Raw genomic sequence first — 21769 nt, forward strand, 5'->3', positions numbered from 1 at the left:
AATCAAAAGAAAACAAAAGGAAGCAAATGAAAAGGAGAGGGTGATGAAAACAGATGAAATTAATGAGTTCAATCTAGTTCTTTTAAAATCAACAAAATAGAGAAGCCATTAGCTAATTTAATCAAGAAAAAAGGGGAAAGCACATATATATAATAAAATAAATGACAAAAAAGCACATATTAATAACTGCTGATACAGAGGAAATGTGTTAAAAATACTACTTTGCACATCTCTGTGTATGTAAATTTGAAAACCAAGTTAAATTAGACAATTTCCTAGGGAAATTCCTACCAAAAATAGAATTTATATCAAAACTAACCCCAGTAAAAACAGAAAGTATAAACAGACAAATTTTCAGAGACAATTATCAAGAAACTGCCACATTAAAAAGAACCAGGCCCAGATAGTTTCACAGGGAAATTCAACTAAATATCAAGAAACCATATAGTCTCAATGCTACATAAATTATTTCAACACATGATAATTGGAGGAAATTTTCCAACTTCTATGAAGCAACTATAACATTGGTACCTAAACCTGATAAAGATAGCATATCTTTAAAAATAGCAGACCAATAATACTTAAGAAATTTAATGCAAAATCTGAAGTAAACAGACTATAATATCATTTTAAGAACGTAATACATGTTGATCAAATATGAGGAGATGATTATTTAGAAGTCTGTTTATATAATTTGCTTCATTAATAGGTCTAAGCAGCAAATTATATCATTATCTCCATTTGTGCTGAAAAAGCTTTTGATAAATTTAACTTAAAACTCTTGGGAAAAGAGTGGAATAGATGGCTACTTCCTTAAAATAAGAAAACATATAGAAACTTTAGTCCTAAACACAGCATCTTAATTGGGGAAGCCATAGGGGGTCACTAAGGTCAGGAACAAAGCAAGGATGCCTGCCATCTCCACTGCCAATCAAAATTGCTCTGCAGTTATTAGCTAGTGTAATTAGCAAGAGAAAGCGGAGTTATGGGAGTTGAAAGAAGAACTCTGTTTGCAGTGATAGGACTGTATAATTGGAAAAATTCAAAAAGTCAATGTTAAAACTAATGAAAACAGAAGAATCCTGCAAGGCAGCAGGATATATAGTTAACATACAGTAATCAGTAGCATTCATATACACTAATAACCATTTAGAAGATCTAAATATAATTTTCATTGTAAGGGGAATAAAGGTAAAATGCTTAACAGAAAATGTTTGAAATCTTAATGAAGAAAATAAAACGCTTCTCAAAAACACACTTGAACAATAGAAAGATAGCCCTCAGACTCCTAGGCTCAAGTGATTCTCCTGGCCCAGTTTCCCTAGTAGCTAGGACTACAGGTGAACACCGTGATGCCCGACTAATTATTTTTCTTGATTTTTTATAGCGATTAGATCTCACTATGTTGCCCAGGCTGATCTCAAACTCCTGGCCTGAAGCAATTCTCCTGCCTCAGCTTCCCAACGTGCTGGGATTACAGGTGTGAGCCACTGTGCTATAACCTGTGCTTTACTTATTCTAAAAAATAAATCAACAAGGATGGAAAGAGGAAAAATAACCTAAACCTGAAAGCAAGTTGAGACACATTAATCCAGCTGTATTTTAAATGAGTAACATAACCACACCAACAGGGATTGGTGAAGGGAGGATGGAAAATCGAATCCAAGTGATTTATGGACACATGAAATGTGTTTGACTCTATACTCCCAGTTGTGGTGGAGGATGGGACTGCAAAAATATCTTGAGGTCAGGTGCGGTGGCTCACGCCTGTAATCTTAGCACTTTGGGAGGCCAAGGCAAGTGGATCACCTGAGGTCAGGAGTTCGAGACCAGCCTGCCCAACATGGTGAAACCCCATCTCCACTGAAAATACAAAAGTTAGCTGGGGGTGGTAGCACACGTCTGTAACCCCAGCTACTCAAGAGGCTGAGGCAGGAGAATTGCTTGAACCTGGGAGGCGGAGGTTGCAATGAGGTGAGATCACGTCACTGCACTACAGCCTGGGTGACAGAGTGAGACTCCATCGCAAAAACAAAAAAAAAATCTTGAACCCGATTATCTAAGCTTTTTTTTTGTAGTGATATGAATAGAGCAATTCTGAAACTCTTTCAGAAATGCATTATTGGTTGGGCGAAGTGAGTAACTAAATGTGTCAGTGTTGTTGGAAGTCAGAATTTCTTACTGCGGAAGTGAGATGCAAATATAAAATGAAGGAAGGCAAGGAAGAACCCAGTGGCAATGAATTGGAATTGGAGGTATTGGTGTGAACTTACGGGTTTTTAATATATGGATAGGTATGTGGGTATGGACATAGTAAGTATTTGTATGTATGCATATATACAAGCAAACATTTCCCGGCTTTCTTCTGAAAGAGTCTAGAAGCACTGGAACCCTCATAGCAGTGAGCACACATAGCTTGATTTTTTTTACACATTTCTTATGGTTACTTTTAGTAACCGTGCTTTCCTCAGAAAAATGACTGATTTCAAGGTTGAGGCAAGGAAGGTACAAGATGAACCTGGAACATCCTGGATTGCTAGACAGTAAGGGAAGTGCTTTTAAAAACGATAAGGGCATTTCATAGAGAGCTAACTTGAAGGGACTCACATTGGCCAAATCTGGGACAATTTGAGTTCTAAATATTTAAGGACAGGAATGATTATAAACCGTTGGAAAAAATAGGAATTCTTGGAACCATATTGATAATTAATGGATAAACAAAGAACTAGAGGAAAGGGGAGGTCATTTCTTACAGAACAAAGATGATTGGTAAATGTAGAGGATATGATTTTGTAACCATGTTCATAGTAAAGATTGGTTCAGCAAGAATCATGAATAGATATTAAGTCTAGGTGGAAATTTGAAGAGCATCATCTTGCATGATTTTTAAGTGTTTCTCTATAGAATACGTCTGCATTGCAAGGAAAGTGGAGAAATAGGATAGTGTCTCCAAATTAACATCACAAATGAGGAGTAAATGGAGATCGTACACATTGGGCTGTGACACTCTGACGTACTCAATACCACTTATATGCTATTTGGTCTAGGCATGTAAAATCTGAGTCTAATTGTGAGGGAACATTAGATGAACCCAAAATGAGGAACATTCTATTTTTAAAAGAGTTTGAAAAAAGAAAAATTTGCACAATTTTGGGAGCATATTAAAGACACATGAGCCAACTGAAATCAGAGTTCCCAACTGGCCAAGACTGAAACAGTTTGAACAACAAAATAAAATAATATTGGGGCCGGGCGCGGTGGCTCAAGCCTGTAATCCCAGCACTTTGGGAGGCCGAGACGGGCGGATCACGAAGTCAGGAGATTGAGACCATCTTGGTTAACATGGTGAAACCCCGTCTCAACTAAAAAAATACAAAAAACTAGCCGGATAAGGTGGCAGGCTCCTGTAGTTCCAGCTACTCGGGAGGCTGAGGCAGGAGAATGGCCTAAACCTGGGAGGCGGAGCTTGCAGTGAGCTGAGATCCGGCCACTGCACTCCAGCCTGGGCAACAGAGAGAGACTCCGTCTCAAAAAAAAAAAAAAAAAGAAATAATAATAATAATAATAATAATATTGGATTGTAACTCAGAGTACAAAATAAATATCCTTGAGTTCATACTGATAAAAATAATTGATTGGATATATAAATTAATGGGACAGAAGAGACAAATCTCCTGTGCAGAATTCTAAATGTATCTAGATATTCCACCCTCAAGGAGGTGAAGCTAATTCCCACTCCGGAAGTGTGTGCTGCACATAGTGCATTCTTCCCAGAGAGTACAGTGCACAGAGAGGGGAAAAGGAGTGGCGTTACAGGGCAGCAACCCGACTGGCACTGTCTCAGCCAGGTGATGAAGGTTAATATCCACAGGCTAAGCCATAATGGCAGTATGTACTCTTGACATGATGTGATGACAGTGGCACTTTACCTCTCTGGTCTTCCTCCCAGAAATACATAACCCAGCTTAATCATGAGCAAAAGACATCAGATAAACCATAATTGAGGGAATTTTTATGAAATACTTGACCAGAACTCAAAACTGTCAAGGTCAGTAAAAACAAGGAACATTTGAGAACTGTCACAGCCAAGAGGAGCCTAGAAATATGACAGCTAAACATAATGTGGTATCTTGAAGGGGATCCTGGAGCAGGAAAATGACATTAGATAAAAACTAAGGAAATCGTGTACGTACATACATGCTGACAGCATTATTCATGACAGCCACAAAATGCAATAAACCCAAATGTCTATCAGTGATGAATGGATAAGCCAAATATGGTCTGTCCATGCAATGGAGTATTATTCAGCCATAAAAAGGAATGAAGCACTGATATGTGTTACAACATGGATGAACCTTGAAAATATTGTGCTAAGTGAAAGCCAGAAAACAATGGGCCGCATATTGCATCGTTCCATTTATACGAAAGGTCTAGAATAGGCAAGTCCATAGAGACAGTAAGTTAGATTAGTAGTTAGCAGCAATGGAGATTGGGAAGGGGGAAATCAGGAGTGGCTGTTTGGGGTACTGGGTTTCTTTTGGGGGAGATGAAAGAAAATGTTCTGGAATTAGATAATGGTGATGGTAACATAACCTTGCAAATATGCTAAAACCCACTGAAGCTACCCAGTTTAAAGTGGTGAATTTTTTTTTTTTTTTCCTTTGAGACAGAGTCTTGCTCTGTTGCCCAGGCTGGAGTGCAGTGGTGCGATCTCGGCTCACTGCAAGCTCTGCCTCCCGGGTTCACACCATTCTCCTGCCTCGGCCTCCCAAGTAACCGGGACTACAGGTGTCCGCCACCACGCTCGGCTAATTTTTTTTTTGTATTTTTAGTAGAGACGGGGTTTCACCGTGTTAGCCAGGATGGTCTCAATCTCCTGACCTCGTGATCCGCCCGCCTCGGCCTCCCAAAGTGCTGGGATTACAGGCATGAGCCACCACGCCCAGCTAAAGTGGTGAATTTTATGCTATATGAGTTATAGCTCAATTTTTAGAAACTAAGGAAATCTGAATACAGTATGGAATTTAGTTAGCCAAAAAGTTCGGAGGAAGAGGAAACTATACTCAAAATGTCAATGTTGTAATAAACAGTGAAAAACCGTTCCAGATTACTTGAGATTAAAGAGCTATGACAACTAAAGGCAATGGATGATCCTTACCAAGACGTGTAGTGGTTGAGGGAAAGGGTCATAAAAGACACATTATGCGGCCGGGCGCGGTGGCTCACGCCTGTAATCTCAGTACTTTGGGAATTTGAGGTAGGTGGATAATTTGAGGTCAGGAATTCGAGACCAGCCTGGCCAATATGGTGAAACTCCGTCTTTACTAAAAATGCAAAAATTAGCCGGGCAGTAGTGGCTGTGTGCCTGTAGTCCTCGCTACTTGGGAGGTTGAGGCAGGAGAATCACTTGAGCCTGGGAGGCGGGGAGGTTGCGGGGAGCCAAGATCGCACCACTGCACTCCAGTCTGGGCAACAGAGAAAGACCCTGTCTCAAAAAAAAAAAAAAAAAAAAAAAAGACACATATGGGGTCAGTTGACAAAACTGCAATAAAGATAGTAGATTAGATTACAATTATTTTATCAGTGTTAAATTTATTGTATATAATCAGAATCATTTGCATTTTGATTATATAATAAAATATTTTTAATTTTAGGAAATACACATATTTTGGGCTAAGGGACATGAGTATGAGACTTATTCTGAAATTATTTGAAACAAGTTTATGTCTGTAGTGTGTACACACACACGAGAGCAGAGAGAGAGCAAGGGGTCCAGAACAGGAGGGAGACAGTTCATATGTGAATCCAGGTAAAGGGTAATAACATATTTCGTGTTATTCCTGCAAATTTGTTTTCCTGTGAGTTAAGGAAAACAAAATTCAGGAAGGCGAGTGTTAGCAAGGAGGTACAACAGAGGGAACTCATTACTCTAGATAAGAATGTAAATCTGTTGAAACACTTTGTAGGGTAATTATCTTGTACATTTCCTAGTTCAATTTTTAGGTATATATCCTAAAGTAAATGTTGTACATGTGCCACTTGCACCAGGAAATATGTGCAATAATGTATAGGAGCATTATTTGTTATAGCCAAAAACTGAGGAGCTGTCCCCTATTAGTGTAGGAACATTTTAATACAGCAGTGAAAATGAGTAAACTGTGGCATATTGGAATGGTATACGAATATCAAAAACAATACTGAGTAAAAAAAGCAACTCACTGAAGGGTATAAACAGAAACATTCCATTAATATAAAGGTCAAAAGTAGACAAAAGTAAACTATATATTATTTAAGGCTACATATGTGAAAAAAAAACTGTAAAGAAAAGCAAAAGAATGATTTGTAGTTAATTCTGGGGATGGAGGGTACACAGGAGGACTTGGAAAAGCCTGGTAACATTCTGTTTCCTAAGCTGGTGTTTTCTTTAAACTATTTCTAATACTCTAGTATGTATATTTCTTAATTTAAAAAAGTTTCAAATCAGACAAAACTCTCCAAGCCAAAAAAAAAAAAGAAAGTCTACCACAAGTCATTTAATAAACAAAGCAAATAATAAAACAGTATGTAAGTTATTAATTTTTTTTTTTTTTTTTTTGAGACGGAGTCTGGCTCTGTCGCCCGGGCTGGAGTGCAGTGGCCCGATCTCAGCTCACTGCAAGCTCCGCCTCCCGGGTTTACGCCATTCTCCCGCCTCAGCCTCCAGAGTAGCTGGGACTACAGGCGCCCGCGACCTCGCCTGGCTAGTTTTTTGTATTTTTAGTAGAGACGGGGTTTCACCATGTTAGCCAGGATGGTCTTGATCTCCTGACTTCGTGATCCGCCCGTCTCGGCCTCCCAAAGTGCTGGGATTACAGGCTTGAGCCACCGCGCCCGGCCAAGTTATTAATTTTTGTTAAGAAATTACATATGCATCTACATCTCTGTGTTTAAATGGACATACAAGTAGTTTGCGAGGATAAACATGAAAATATGGTTTTGGGGAATTAGGATTTCAGGAAAATTTCTGCATCACCTGTATTTTTTTAAATTTTGAAGTCCATGAGCATTTATCCGTCAGACTCACATTATGAGATTATACTTCTTAAAATGTTGTTTATTGATGTAAAAGAATTACACATATTTATAGGGTTATACTTCTTTTATCTTTACTACTGTTGAATGAGTAGCCTAAAGGTAGGGTCTGTGTTTTGTACATACTTCTCTGTATTCTTATAATAAGAACTGGAAAAAAAATAAACCAAAACAACTAAAACCAAAAAATGTGTGGAAAGTCACTAACACTGTTTAGAAATATTAAATGAGAAAAGCAGGTTAAAAGGCAGTATTTTACATATACAACATTAGTGCCCTTAGTATGTGTATTCTGTGTCTTAAAATGAAACGCTCCACTGTTAATGATTATTATCTCTCGGTATTATAATTTTTCGGTAGTTTTAAGTTTCTCTGTATTTTCCTTATTTGCATGTATTACATATGAAAGCAAAAAAAAATAGAATATTTATCATTATTAAAGATTGAAGTTCTGAGGTGTTTTCAGTAACATTATCCTCACCTTTGGGGTCGTGGCTGCCTGCCTGGAGGAGTGCCGTCTCGTTAAGGATTAAGACAAGTGGCTGAGGATTTGCACTTCTGTAAGTGTTTGCTTCATCCTTTGACACCTGTGCTGATCATTTGTGTGCGCTGCGCCTCCTTCAGGTGCTGCACTATCTGGCAATCCAGAAACCTGCAGACCTTGCTCGGCACCTGTTACCTTGTGTGATTCATGCAGCTATACTCAAGGTAAAGGAAGAAGGTAAATGTCATATTTAACTAGTCATTAGTCATTTCCAAAGTGAAAGTATATTTTTCTTAATTTATTTAATGCTGGCTTTAATCTTCTTTAAAATAGAAAGTCTGGAAAACATTTCTTCAGTTAAGAAGATCATAAAGCAGATAATATCCCATTCCAGTAAAGTTTTGCACTTCCCCAATCCAGAAGACAAGAAATTGGAAGTAAGTTTGATGTAGTGTCAGCATCTTGCCAAGTGTTCTCAGTTGGCAAAAATAATTTTTAAGATGCGTTTTCAAAGGGCTTTGCTTTTTTGCCATCTCCCAACGTATGCCTCTTCCTTTTCCACCGCCAGGAAATCATTCACCAGATTACTAATGTGGAAGCTCTCATTGCAAGAGCTCGGTCACTAAAAGCCAAGTTTGGAACTGAGAAATGTGAACAGGAGGAGGAAAAGGAAGATCTTGAAAGGTAATTGCTATTTGGCTAATTCGGTTTTGTCTGCAGTAGGAAAAGCCACCACTCTCTTAAGAAAAATTGTAATAGGATATTAAGACTCTTGTGGTACTCATATATTATTTGAAACAAGCATTGTCTAGAGACAGAAATAATTATCATAGCATTTGACCTCTCCTGTATTTCTGAGTCTCTACCAGGTGTTTCCATTCTTCCCACTTTTAGAAACAGTCTCCCAGAGCCTCCTTTTCTAGGGATTCCTTGGTTTGCTCTTGGAGATGTGGTGTCTGTAATTTCTTGTGGAGGAGGTGTTAACTGTGTTGTTCACCTTGCCCCAAAACTTTGTTTGCAGCTGTTACTATTCCTTGACCACAGGGTGCAGGTGCTGAAACCATTTCTGCTTACTGTTCCTAGTTGTTTATTTTAAACAAGATTTGTGATAGCAAAGGTACACATCCTATGCGCCTTGCAATTATGTTTTGAAAGAGTGACCAGATGGCTTTTCTCAGATGAAGCAAATGATTGGGGCATTCTCTTTATGAGACTCAACACCATTACCAGTGGAGCTTAGATCAGTGTGAGGTCTTGTTCATTTTTTGCCCATGTTATTTGGAAGGGCAATATCGTTTTAATGTGTGATAAAGTGTTTACAAATTAGCTTGTTCAGTGGCTTAAATTTGTCATTTAAAATTTTTCATTAGCCTTTCCATAAGAAATGGCATTATTGATGCTAAATAATTAATATTGTATGGCACGGCATTTGCTGTCTTTAAACAAGTTCATGTTTGCATTTTATGTCTTTTGTTGAGTGAAATTTTCTCCCAGACTACTTTGCTCTTGAAAATATCTTCCTTTTAAATGAGAAGAATAAGCTCTAATCAAGGGACTTGTTTCTAAAATAGTAGTATGAATTAAGAGCAGGTGGTACAGGCTTGGTGGCTTTGTGCCTTCAACTCTCTTAGTTCCATCATATGTTATCTGTGACATACTTGGAAGTTCAGTGTTTCCAGCATCTAATGGAACAGTTTACAATTGCGACTTTGCCCAACACAAGTATTTTAAGCATATGTGCACGTGTGCGTGCACACACAGACACATACCCCTTAAAAAAAAAACAAAAACAAATATGGATCATTGCTTTTATTGGATAAATGTAACTTAGTTTATATCATACAAAATTTTTTTCATCTTTTATTAACTGTAGCATTTTCTAAGCTAGTCTGAAAAAAATAGACTGTTTTTTCTTACACTTTGACAGAGATGGGCTTTAAAAATGTTTTATTAACAGCCGAAAAAGCAGGAAGATTGTCAGTTAAGTCGATAATAATTGCAAATGTCAATCTGTCTTGCTGTAAAATTTCACTCCAACTTCGTTGGGTTTAGCCAGTATCAGCTTGAGGATTTGTCCACAAAACTCCTGTGGGAGGATGGACGCCCAGTGGCCTGGACAGCTCACTTTCCATCCTTTCGTTGCCTGTGTCTCTCTCCTAGGTTTGTGAGTTGCCTGCTGGAGCAGCCTGAAGTGTTAGTCACCGGTGCAGGAAGAGGACATGCTGGCAGGATCATTCACAAGCTGTTTGTGAATGCTCAGAGGGTATGTGAGAATCATTACTGACTCCATCATGATCTCTCCAAACCTCTACTCGAGAAGAGGCTGTTTTAGTTCCCGCACATGGCTGATCACACTCATGTCAGCTGAGTGTAAGCCTGGGCATTGGGTTTGAACACGGAAGAAACAATGACTTCTGAGTCTTTGAAATCCATTTGATTTCCTACCTGTTGAATTAAAATGATAAGTATATTCTAGGACCTAAATTTTAAAAATTAGAAGAGTCCAAAATCCATTGTTATAGAAGTTGGCAGGGACTCAGTTAGCAATGGCCAGTGTTGTGCTGTGGGAAAAAAATAGGAACTTTCAAATTAGAATGGAGTTCAGTTTTACCATCTTTACACCCCACGTGGGGCAAAGTGGATTCACAACTCAGCTCGAATTATAAATATAATTGTGCTTGTAATGGTGAGGAGAGCTACCTTTGAGGTTTCCTAGAAAAGAAGAGGAAAAACTTCAGATTTTTAGGGCTATGGAAACATTTCAGCACAGAAAGAAAGCCCAGTTTGAAAAATTATCATAACCATTACTCTAGTAGTGAAAGTAAAGGTTTTAAAATTATATAGTATCTTGGTTACTGGTTAAGGGCTCTGGCATCCCACAGATAATTCTCAGTTCAGGGCTCGTTAATATTAGGAATTCTGATAAAGGTATTATGATGTGCACTAATTACACACTTCCCCTTCTATGGCACTGTGATTACACTAGAATGACCCAGTTGTGAGAGTGTAATTTTCAGAAACAAATAAGAAAAAGAATTTCCGTAAGTCTACACATGGAATAACAACTGGCTAATCCCCATAGAGTTGGTCTGGAATACAGCTAGTTAATATATTCAAATTCATAGCCGGATACACCGATAGGAATTCTTAGCAAGGGCTCAAATCTCAGTTTGTTTTTGGGGCAGCTCCTTAAACTTCAGAATTTCAAATGAACAATAGATACTTGCTCTGATTTATTTTGTTTTTGTCTCTGGCATGAAAACAAGAACTGAGTTTGGTTCCACATCTGATAATATCTATCCAGTTCACTACCCAGAAGCTTACAAGCACATTTCCTTGTTAGCCACCCATGTGAATGTTCCTCGTATTGCAAAAATTCCTTCCTCTTTGATCATTTTTAAAAAGTGACGTGTTGGCTGGGCACGGTGGCTCACACCTGTATTCCCAGCACTTTTGGAGGCTGAGGTGGGTGGATCACCTGAGGTCAGGAGTTCAAGACCAGCCTGGCCAACGTGGTGAAACCCTGTCTCTACTAAAAATACAAAAATTAGCTGTACATGGTGGCGAGTACCTGTAATCTCAGCTACTTGGGAGGCTGAGGCAGGAGAATCACGAGAGGCAGAGGTTGCAGTGAGCTGAGATCTTGCCACTGCACTCTGGCCCAGGCGATAAAACTCCGTCTCAAAAAAAAAAAAAAAAGTTATGTGTTAAGAGGATTTAAAATCTGAAGTATTTATATTTTTAGTCCTGAGACTGTTACTTATTTTAGATAACTAAACAAAATTATTTTCCCAAAAATAGAAATAACCTCCTTACCCCCTCTACTGACTGCAAGTAAAACTTTGACAGTATAGGAAATTTTATATTTATTTATTCATTTTTTTAAATAGAGGGTCTCACTCTGTAGTCCAGGCTGGAGTGCGATGGCACGATCATAGCTCACTGCAGCCTTGAACTTCTAGGTTTAAGCAATCCTCTCTCTTCAACCTCCCAAGAGTCTGGAACCACAGGCATGCACCACCACGCCCAGCTAATTTTTGTATTTTTTGTAGGGACGGGATCTCACTTTGTTGCCCAGGCTGATCTAGAACTCCTGGTTTCACGCAGTCCTCCTTCCTCAGCCTCCCAAAGTGCTGAGATTATAGGTGTGTGTGAACCACCACACCTGGCCTAGAAAATTATAAGAAAATATTAATCACATAATCTCACTACCCATTGATGATTTAACATCTAGTAGATACATATATATAAATTTTAAGGGTTATATTGTATAATTACTTTGTTATTCTTGTTTTCCACTTAATATACTTAAGATATCTTTCAAAATCACTAAATACAGGAACATAGTATGTCATCTTTTAGTAGCCTCATTGTATAGCTAACTCCCTTAATGGCTACTGAAATTGTACATTCATCTTCATTATGTCATTTAAGAAAAAATTTTAAAAGTTTTCAGACCTTGTAGTCAGTGTTTTTAGGGAATTGATAGACTGTCTAATCAATATAACAAGCATCTGATTGGTTCATTTTTAAACTCAGTACTTAAATGTCTGGCTGAAGTAAACTGTTAGAATTTATTCGTGTAACTTTTATTTTCATTAGCTGATATTTTGTATCAATTTTACTAATTAGTCAAGATTTTAACACTTTTTTAAAAAAAGTGATGTAATTTCACTTGGCGTTTTTATAACTTATAGTAATTTTATATATTTATAACTTTTCCTTAAAATTATAAATAGTAATGAGCCTTATGATTACAGGTGTCCCTGGTATGTACATACTTAAATGGAATTCAGCAAATAAATGGCTAACTGGATTTTGCTTCAGACTTGCTAGATTGAATAACTCTTAGGCACCTATTCCTAAATTCACTGGAATATCTTATTTTTCAAGCCATGAACACTTTTTTTTAAGCATCATAACTCCCAGTAAAAGAGCGAGGTTTTTGTTGGTCATTTCTCCCATTAAATGACATCATGTCACCTGTTGATCCATGGATGCATGAGTAGTAGTAGATGTTTGCTGTAGTTGACAGCTAGGTGTGCTGTGTGTGGTGTGACTTTGTCTTGAATATTCTTTTGATAGGATCGTGTTCCTTAATGTAGTGCATGCTGTCTTTGAAATAATCCTGAACTCCCTTGTCTAGCCCTATTTAAACCATCTTGCTTGTTTCCCTTTCATCACTGTTTCTTTTCTCACCCCTTCTCAAGCTGACTGAATCTTCTGATGAGGTAACAAAATAGCCTTTGCCCCTCATAGTTCCTTGTTCCTTCCCATTCCTCTAACTGCATAAGGTCATTAACACTAACCACCCCTCTCACAGTCTGGATTTGGCTTACCTTTCTTGCTGATACTTAGCGCAACATGATTTCATGTTTTCATTGCCAAAACAATTTTTTTTCCAAATTGATGATATTAAAAAAAGTATAGTAATAAGAATTAAAATTGTAGGCTGTAAATGAATATGCATTTTATGTCATTTCAATGAAAAAATGGATGCCTTTAATACTGAGAACTTCTCTCGTGTGGTTGCCATATGGGGCTCTATCACTTCGGCATCACATTAGCTGCCCAGCAAGCAAGACCAGTGCCCCTACTTTTAATTTGGCAAGTGAACCTTAAAAATAATCGATTAAAAATTCTTACCCAGAGTCAAGATGAAAATCATCTTTTCACTCTGGAGAAAAACAGCTCCTTACTGGACTGAGGCTATCAGACGTAGACTTGGGTCATCGCTGGAAGAAACGTAGAAAGCAGCACGGCTCCGAGGTCCTTTTTCATCAGATGTCTGAATATGGCTTTCTCTCCTCAGAGCAGATTGCCTGGCAGTCGTCATCCTCCCGTCTGTCTCCAGCCCGGCTGCTCATGCAGTGTCTGCAGCTTCTCGCATTTGCTGTGTTATGTGGTTTTTGAGTAATCTTAACATATAGCTGACTGCATTACTGAGTAACTTGGGACATTTTCATATCTTTATCATATTAATTCACCTGTCCTTCAAAAGCATCTGAGTTTAGCATTTGACCTGCTTTTGACTTTGGCATTTGATTCTTTTCCAGGCTGCAGCCATGACTCCACCAGAGGAGGAATTGAAGAGAATGGGCTCCCCAGAGGAAAGAAGGCAGAACTCCGTGTCGGACTTCCCGCCCCCTGCTGGCCGGGAATTCATTTTGCGCACCACCGTGCCGCGCCCTGCTCCCTACTCCAAAGCTCTGCCGCAGCGCATGTACAGTGTTCTCACCAAAGAGGACTTTAGACTTGCAGGTGCCTTTTCATCAGATACCTCCTTCTTCTGATTCTTTCAGCATTACTCGTTGGTGGCTTCAGTGACCGTGCTGCCTCCTCCTGCGGGAGGGAAGGTACCAGGGAGAACCTGGGAGGTCCTGGAGACGGCCCTGGCCAGTTGGGTGATCAGGAATCAAACCAGCATCAGAAAGACTTCCCAGCACTAAGCTTGAGCTCTGTTGTTTCATGGAGGAGGCAGCGAGAATGGGCTTGAGCTGTTGAGAGATTTCTGCCCTGGAGATGGCCTTTGTATATGGGGGAAACACAAACACATCCGACACTCTCTGTCCTCACCCTGGCGGGGTGGTGTTCATCACATTCTCTTCTACGACGGGCCTCTAGGCTAGCGGTTGCATCTGTGGTCTGTGTAAACACTTCGTGGTTCTATATATCAGCAGCAAGTGTGCAAAATAAAGGACCTGTTAACTCAGATTTCTGGATATTTTGGTGGTAGCTTCTAGTCCCAGAATCTGTGTTTTTAAAATACTACATGACATTCTGTCTATTCAGTCACCTGGTGGTCATCTTTCTTGTACTAATTAACTGTTGATAAGCATTTTGGATATTCTAGGAGAAAGCCTATAATTTCATATAGTTTCTCTTTTTCATGTAACTGTAACCTAAATGTATTACTTCTGATAAAACTATATATCAAATGTCACTGCAAATTAGTTTTATATCTATCTTGTGAGATTTGTCTTACTTATTTTCCTTTTGGTTGCCATGTAAGTTATCACCTTGAAAATCGTCTCCCTTCCCTTCTCTTGCTGTACAGCATGCGTTCCTTTTTTTGTGGTTGCTGGCTGGGTACTGTATTTAATGAAGTAGAGAATAGCACTTGCAGAAATACAGTCTTGGTACCTAGAGACTGTCATGCAGATAGTATAATTTGGTATATGTGCTAATGCACTGAGTAGAGGATTATTTTAACACACTATTTTGCTCTTGTATTTTAGTTAAAATAATCGATGGGGATGTGTAGCCCCCTGTGTGAGGATGACATCACCACATTTCTAGTTTCATGGAGCTCAAGATGTCTTGTGTCTGTGTCGCTAGATGGCCTCTGCTTGGTAATCTTAAGTTATTTTTAGGCCTAAAATTCCCACTTCAATCCAAAGTAAAAATGGTTTTACTGAAGCATAAACCTTGCCTGTGTAATTTTAAAGAATTAATAGAGCTGTGCAAATTATTTTATTTTTTGTAAAAAAAAAATACATATCTCTCTATATAATGTGTGTGACACACGCACACGTCTCTGTGTATGTGAAGTAGGGAGGCCCTGGGGGATGACCTCCCAGCCTTGATGATAGGCCCTGGGGGATGACCTCCCAGCCTTGATGATGCTTTTCTGTATGCCACTAGACTTCATTCTCACTGGTCCACGCAGATGCAGGCGGCCTGAGGCCAGCGCTGGACCAAGTAGAAGGTGGTTCCTAAGGACAGAGTTTGTCTGTTTTCTAACAAAGAAAAATTCTACAAAGGAGAGGTTGGGCGTTACAAAGGCATTGTGAATCTAATAAAAGGACAGTGTCGCTTTCTGTGGCGTTTCTCTCATTTTCTCCTGCTGAGGCATTTCGTTCTCATTTCACGTAGTTTTGTGCTGTCTCAGCTCTAATGTTTGCAGCCTGCCGAGCCTAACAAGGCAGTGGTCTCAAGAACATTCTTTGTGCGTTTTTAAAGTACTCCATTTTATTTTTATTATAGTTATATATTTACTTCACAGATATTTTTAAGTACCCACTTTGTGTCAGGTACAGTACAAGCAATGAAGATAAAACAGAAAGCAAAACACACTCCCTTACAGGGAAAACTGACACCACAAAACGTCGAGTATAGTCACCTCCGCCATGTGGATCGGGGGGCCTGCATTTATCCTACAAATAATTGACTGTAATCCTACATCCGTGTATTCATTGGCAGTACGGAGAGTAATAAGTGCAGCAGTATCATGAAGTGTTGTAGGAAAGGTTCTTCACCCAGGCTTTGGGGATCAGGAAAATTACCCCAGAGGATGTGATTTCGGGATTGAGACCAGAAGCTGAGTAGGCTCTTGGGAAAGCATGAGGGGCGGGTGGGAAATGGCTTGCAGAGAACCAGGCGCTCCTCTAGCCCTGTGTGCAACAAAATCACGATTTTCATTGTGAAGTGCTTTATTTCTCCACCTCTTCAATCTGGTCTCGGCTGTGTCTTTCTTTGGTCAACAGACAGAGACTTAACAAGTCCTTGCACACTGGGGCTTGCCCTCCCTTCTTGCCAGGAGCCTGGAGGCCACTGTGAAGAAGCTCGCTCTAGGGTGAGAGTTGGGGCAAAAGGTAACTGACAGGAGGGGACGGAAAGCGTATTACAAGCAGAGGAACGGAATGGGCAAAATCACAGAAATAAGGGAAAATGTCGATTTGGGGAGCAGCCAGCCGTTCTATTTGGCTGAAGTATGGTATCTAGAGTGGAAAGGGGCAAGAAATGAAGATGGTGAGGTGAACTAAGGCGAGACCAAGAAGTTCGGGGGAAGCCGCAGCTCTAAGTTAGTTGGGGCTTTGCCTTTGGGGCGGTAGTGAGTCACTGAAGGGTTTTGTGCAGGGGAGTGACATGGTGGGTTTTAGAAAGGCCGCACTCTGGCAGGAGAGGGGAGGCTAAGAGAGTACACAGCTGTCCTAGATCTTGAGCGGAACTGTCTGCTCCTTAGAAGGAAGGTGGCAATGGCAGTGTTTTTAATCCTGTGTGCCTGAGACTGTGCTCCTCAGAGGTGCACACGCTTGTGAAATGGCCTCTCTGGGGCCCTCCCACCCCCATCCATTCCTATACCACTGGAATAATTCAGATTTTTCTTCAAGTTGGAGTATTTTAAAACCCTAAGCATCTATGTATATATTTCATTCATTAGTCCAGCCAATGTTTATTCAGTACCTGCTACGTGCCAGGTACTGTTCTAGGCATCAGGGAGACAGCAGTGACGAGAACGTGGCAGACCTGGTGCTCACTGTATGGGACACCAAGTGTCAACAGCTGGTCTGGGGAGGGGGTCTGCCTTCTAGGAGGTGATAAGGGAGGGCTTACGACATTTGGGGGTGACATTTGGGCAGAGACTGAAGGGAGGAAGCAGTCCTGTGTATAGATGACTAGGAGAAGATTGCAGACAGGGACTGGCCAATGAAAAGCCTGAGGCAGGGGTGTACCCGGCACATGGGAAGCACAGAAGGAAGGCCAGTGTGGCTGGAGGGGAGTGAGGGGAAGAGGGGCAGGAAAGAAAGTTGCACACGTGCAAGGGCCAGATGCGTACAGCCGTAGGAGTTGAGATTTGTTTTCTTGACTAAGAAGGGAAGCCATTGGAGAGTTTGAACCAAAGAATGTCATGATGTGACATTTAAAAATCTCTTTGGGGCCGGGTGCAGTGGCTCGTGCCTATAATCCCAGCACTTTGGGAGGCTGAGGTGGGCGGATCACCTGTCAGGAGATTGAGACCATCCTGGCCAACATGGTGAAACCCCCCATCTCTACTAAAAATTTAAAAATTAGCTGGGCGTGGTGACGCCCACCTGTAGTCCCAGCTACTCTAGAGGCTGAGGCAGGAGAATTGCTTGAACCTGGGAGGTGGAGGTTTCAGTGAGCCGAGATCATGCCACTGCACTCCAGTCTGGGCAACAGAGTGAGACTCTGTCTCAAAAAAAGAAAAAGAAAGAAAAAAAAAATCCCTTTGGCCACTGTGTGGTGAATACACTGCAGAGGCTGGGGTGGAAGTAGTGAAACTAGTGGGAAGAGGGGAGGTGAGAGCACTCTGGACTGCTGTGGTAGCCACGGAGCGTAACAGGGATCAGAGATGATACAGATCTTGAAGGCGGAATGCGCAGAATTTACCAATGGATTCAGTGAGGGTCTGAGAGTCAAGGATGACTTGAAGGTTTGGGACCTGAGTGGATGACGCTGTCATTTACTACAATGGGGAAGACAGGGAAGAGCAAGCTGTGGGGCTGCTGGGAGTGATGAACTCGAGCTTAGGGCATGTTAATTTTGAGAGGTTTATTAGATGGCTGTGGTGGCCAGCCTCCTGCCTCCAACTCACACCCTGTAGAGCCCCCCAACCCCACACCCATTGTACCAGGGTTAGTCTCTGACCGACAGAACATGGAGGAAGTGTTGAAATGTCACTCCCAAGGTTAGGTTATAGGAGCCATTGCAACTTCGATTTTGGTTCCTAAAGAGAGGCCCACATGGTGCGGAATGGAAGGTCCCTGCCAACAGCCACATGAGTGAACTTGGAAGTGGATCCTCCCGGCCTGCAGGTAACTGCAGCCTCAGGAGGGACCTTGGGCCTGGACTACCAGCTAAGCCACTCCCAGATGACTAACTCTCAGAAACTGTGTCAGAGGTGTATTTTAAACTGCTAAATTTGGGGGTCATTTATTCGGCAGCAATAGATAACTAATACCCAAGTGGTTGGCTATGCAAGTTTGGAGCTTAAGGAAAGGGTTAGGGCTTATAATATAAAAAATTGGGAAACTTAGATAATACTTAAGCCAGGGACAGTATGAGGTCACCCAAGCAGAAGAGGTCTGGGGGGAGAGGAAGCCAGAGAGGAAGAGGAGGACAAGGACCGGCAGAAAAGATGAAGAAGAAATAGTTACTGAGGCAGAAGGAAAACCAAACGTGATGTCTTAGAAGCTAAGAGAAAACATACTTCAAGAGGGCAGGAATTGATCAACTGTGTCAAATGCCACTGAGATAACAAGATGAGGACCAAGAGGCGACTGTTGTGTCTGTCTGTGCAGAGGAGCAAATGCATTCAGAGAGAGGCAAATACTTCTTACTGGGAAAGAATAGAGAAGGGGCTGCCTCGAGGGCAGTCTGGCAAGGTCAGTACCCCTTTGCTAGCAGGGTGGGTGCCCTTAAAACTTCTGCCCCAAGCCAGTTGCGGTTTGGGTTTCTTACACTGCTCCTTGCCAGGCATTGGTGGGCAGGATGTGGAAGGGGAGAAGGTCATGAAGCAGCCGCCAGTTTGCCTCAGTCCAACAGGTGGCCCTGTCTACCGCCCTGGCCCCTACTGCCAGCTCCTTTCTTCTGGGCACACTGTAACGGATAGGGGTGGGTGGGTGGATGGATGAATGCCTCGATGCCTCTCTGGCAAAAGGGGCCACACTCTTGTGTTTAAATCTTCTGGCCTCTAATTTACAGCCATCGGGCATCATGAGACTACGCTTGAGAATGTTAGCTCCCAGAAGCCCAAGGACTCTGCCGCTGGCATTTCTCTGGTTCTCAAAAGTGGGACTTGGCTAGTTCTTGTAGCACAAACTCAAGTTACTTCATCTAAGCACAACTTCTCTGCCAACTCTATCAGCAGAGACTGAACTCTTCCCCTGGCAGCTTGTGATGTCTGACAGGTGGTCATGGATAGATCCCTCCAAAGTGAACAGTGCCTCCTCCTGCAGGGAGCGTTCTTGGCCTTAGCTTAGCAGCCAAGGATGCAGCTGAACCAGAAGACCCCCAACTTGGGACCCCAGCCAGAGAGGGTGGGGACGTGGCCCAGCCCCTCAGGCTTGGGGCCCTGCCACCAGCCCACCCCCAAGCGCCATGACAGGAGCGCTGCGCGACCTGTGCTCTGGGATGACCCCTCCTCTTCAGCACGTGCCCAAAATGGGACGGTGTCCCAGGAGGCGGCCCCGTCCCTCACTCACCCGGGAGTCTCCCCGCCTGCCTGTTTCAGCCTCCTCTACAGACACCTTTGCTTCCATGAAACTTTGCTTCAGAAAGGTGGCCTCGGCTGTGGACAGAGGCCAGTCCGACCTGGGGAATCAGTGATGGGACACCATCACAGCTCTTCCAAAGCCCCCCAGCCACAGGACGATTTGAGTAAATAATGACTTGTCCATGCTGTTTGTTCACTTTCCTCTTTCTCAGCCCTATTTTGGCCCCAAACACTATTTTTGCCCATGTTACATAACAAGGGAACCGCATTCTTAGTAACGCACTGTCACTCTGCTGTGTTATCTTGCCTATATGAAAAAATGAATTATTTTTAGAGTGTGAATTTCCCAAACATCCTCAACTATTCTGGGATTGAAGTCACAACATCATGAAGGGAGTGTGATGGTGGGAGGCCCAGCCTTCTCTGTGGCTGTGGCTGAGTCCCACCCAAGGGCTTCTGTTGCCACTGAGCCTGGGTGGGGACATGCCCTATCCTGCCCTGTCCCAGTGGCAGGTGACTGCCTCTGCACAGGGCTTTCCACTGACAGCAGGGGACTCTGGAGCCTAGGAATACTCTTCATTGATTTTCTTGACTCCTGTTGTTACTTGGGGGAAAAAAATGCAAGCAATGGCCTGTCCTCTTAGAGACTCAAGTAAGAGGCTGAAATCCCCACTGGGGGTTAGTCCAGGTGAGCAAACCACCCTGAATAAGTGTGTAGGCTCCCTCCCTGCCACCGAGGGACATGGTAAGAAGGCTTCCCCGACACAGGTGCTAGCAGGGTTAATGTTATCCCATCAGTAAACCAAACCTTTCCAAAACGGTCAGGGGTTTCAGGCCTTGCCATCTGGCTGGGGAGCCAAACATGTTTTTTTGGTATGGTTATCAGCTCCCCAGCTGTGTCCTGGTAGACAGCCAGCTCCCAGGAGCTGGCATAGAAGCAAAACTGCAGGAAAAGCCGACCCACTCCAGGTGTGTGGAAGCTGCTGGCAGGAGCCCAGCAAGGATCCACCTGGGTTGTAATGGAAACAATGCAACCAAAAATGCTTGAGTGAGCTGGGATAGATGTGGCCTTGTCACTGAAGATTCCATCTGAGACCTCTGCAAATATCCAAATTGTATATGTTCTTAGAGCAGATCATTTTCTCACAAGTAAATAAAATCTGTGTTAAGTAAAAATTATGAGTGGCCCATTCCCCTGCTACCCACTTAACTTTTCCTTTATTCTGTGTGTTCTGATGGGGAGAAAAGACAAAAGCTATGTTGGGTCACTTCTTAGGACAGAACTTGGCAAAATGGCCATAGAGCTGATTTAGGGGATACATTTTCAATTAGGAGATAGGTTTTCAAATATGAATTCTAGTTTTTCAAATTTGAACTCTATCAGACATGGTAGAGAGCTACTGATAAATTTGGCAAAAGATATGCAAGGTTTCCAGAGAGAAAATCATGAATCTTTATTGAAAAAGAATGAAAAGACATTAAGTTGAGAATGTCAGTATTGCCATTGTTATATTATTTTGGTGACATACCCTTGTTCTTGTATAGAAAGATAAGGTACCCTAAAGATGTCCATTCTCCCCACAATGACATATAATTCCAAACAAAATCACCAAAAATTTTTTTTGGTGTTTGTTTTTTGGTGGAATTAGAATAGTTGAATCTGAATTGTATATAGAAGTGCAAAAGGCCATGAACAACCAAGCAATTCTTGAAGAATAGGGTCATGGATCTTGCTCTATAAGATAGATAGTCTTAGTAATGCTGTACTATACAAGAGTATGGTACTACCCTATGATCCAACAATCCCCCTGCAGGGTGTCTAACCAAAGGAAAGGAAATCAGCATATTAAAGAGAGAATCTGCACTCCCATGTTTATTGCAGCAGTGTTCACAGCAGCTAAGATGTGGAATCAACCAAAGTGTCCATCGGCAGATGAATGGATTTAAAAAAATGCGGTGCGTGGCCTGGCATGGTGGCTCATACCTATTATCCCAGCACTTTTGGAGGCCAAGGTGGGTGGATCCCTTGAGGTCAAGAGTTCGAGACCATCTTGGACAACATAGTAAAACCTCGCATCTACTAAAAATACAAAAATTAGCTCAGCGTGTTGGCACATGCCTGTTATCCCAGCTACTCGGGAGGCTGAGGTATGAGAATCCCTTGAACCCAGGAGACAGAGGTTGTAGTGAGCTGAGATTGCACCACAGCACTCCATGCCTGGGTGACAGAGGCAGACTCTGTCTCAAAAAAAAAA

General features: G+C 41.7%; 1 protein-coding gene across 3 annotated transcripts in view; it reads left to right on the forward strand.

The window, feature by feature from the left end:
- The window catches only part of RAB3GAP1 (RAB3 GTPase activating protein catalytic subunit 1), a 114744-nt gene extending 99679 nt beyond the window's left edge, over positions 1-15065 (forward strand). For 2 of the 3 annotated variants that reach the window (XM_023193744.1, XM_023193745.1), the window contains 5 exons: positions 7696-7792; positions 7889-7992; positions 8124-8239; positions 9716-9818; positions 13612-15065. In XM_023193744.1, the coding sequence (XP_023049512.1) occupies positions 7696-7792; positions 7889-7992; positions 8124-8239; positions 9716-9818; positions 13612-13848 (657 nt within the window). In that variant the 3' untranslated portion in view covers positions 13849-15065. The remainder of the gene's footprint in view (positions 1-7695; positions 7793-7888; positions 7993-8123; positions 8240-9715; positions 9819-13611) is intronic. The other variant, XR_002726671.1, reaches the window with a different exon arrangement.
- The last annotated feature ends 6704 nt before the right edge of the window (positions 15066-21769 follow it).

Source organism: Piliocolobus tephrosceles, chromosome 11, assembly GCF_002776525.5.
Source record: "Piliocolobus tephrosceles isolate RC106 chromosome 11, ASM277652v3, whole genome shotgun sequence".
Taxonomy (NCBI): domain Eukaryota; kingdom Metazoa; phylum Chordata; class Mammalia; order Primates; family Cercopithecidae; genus Piliocolobus; species Piliocolobus tephrosceles.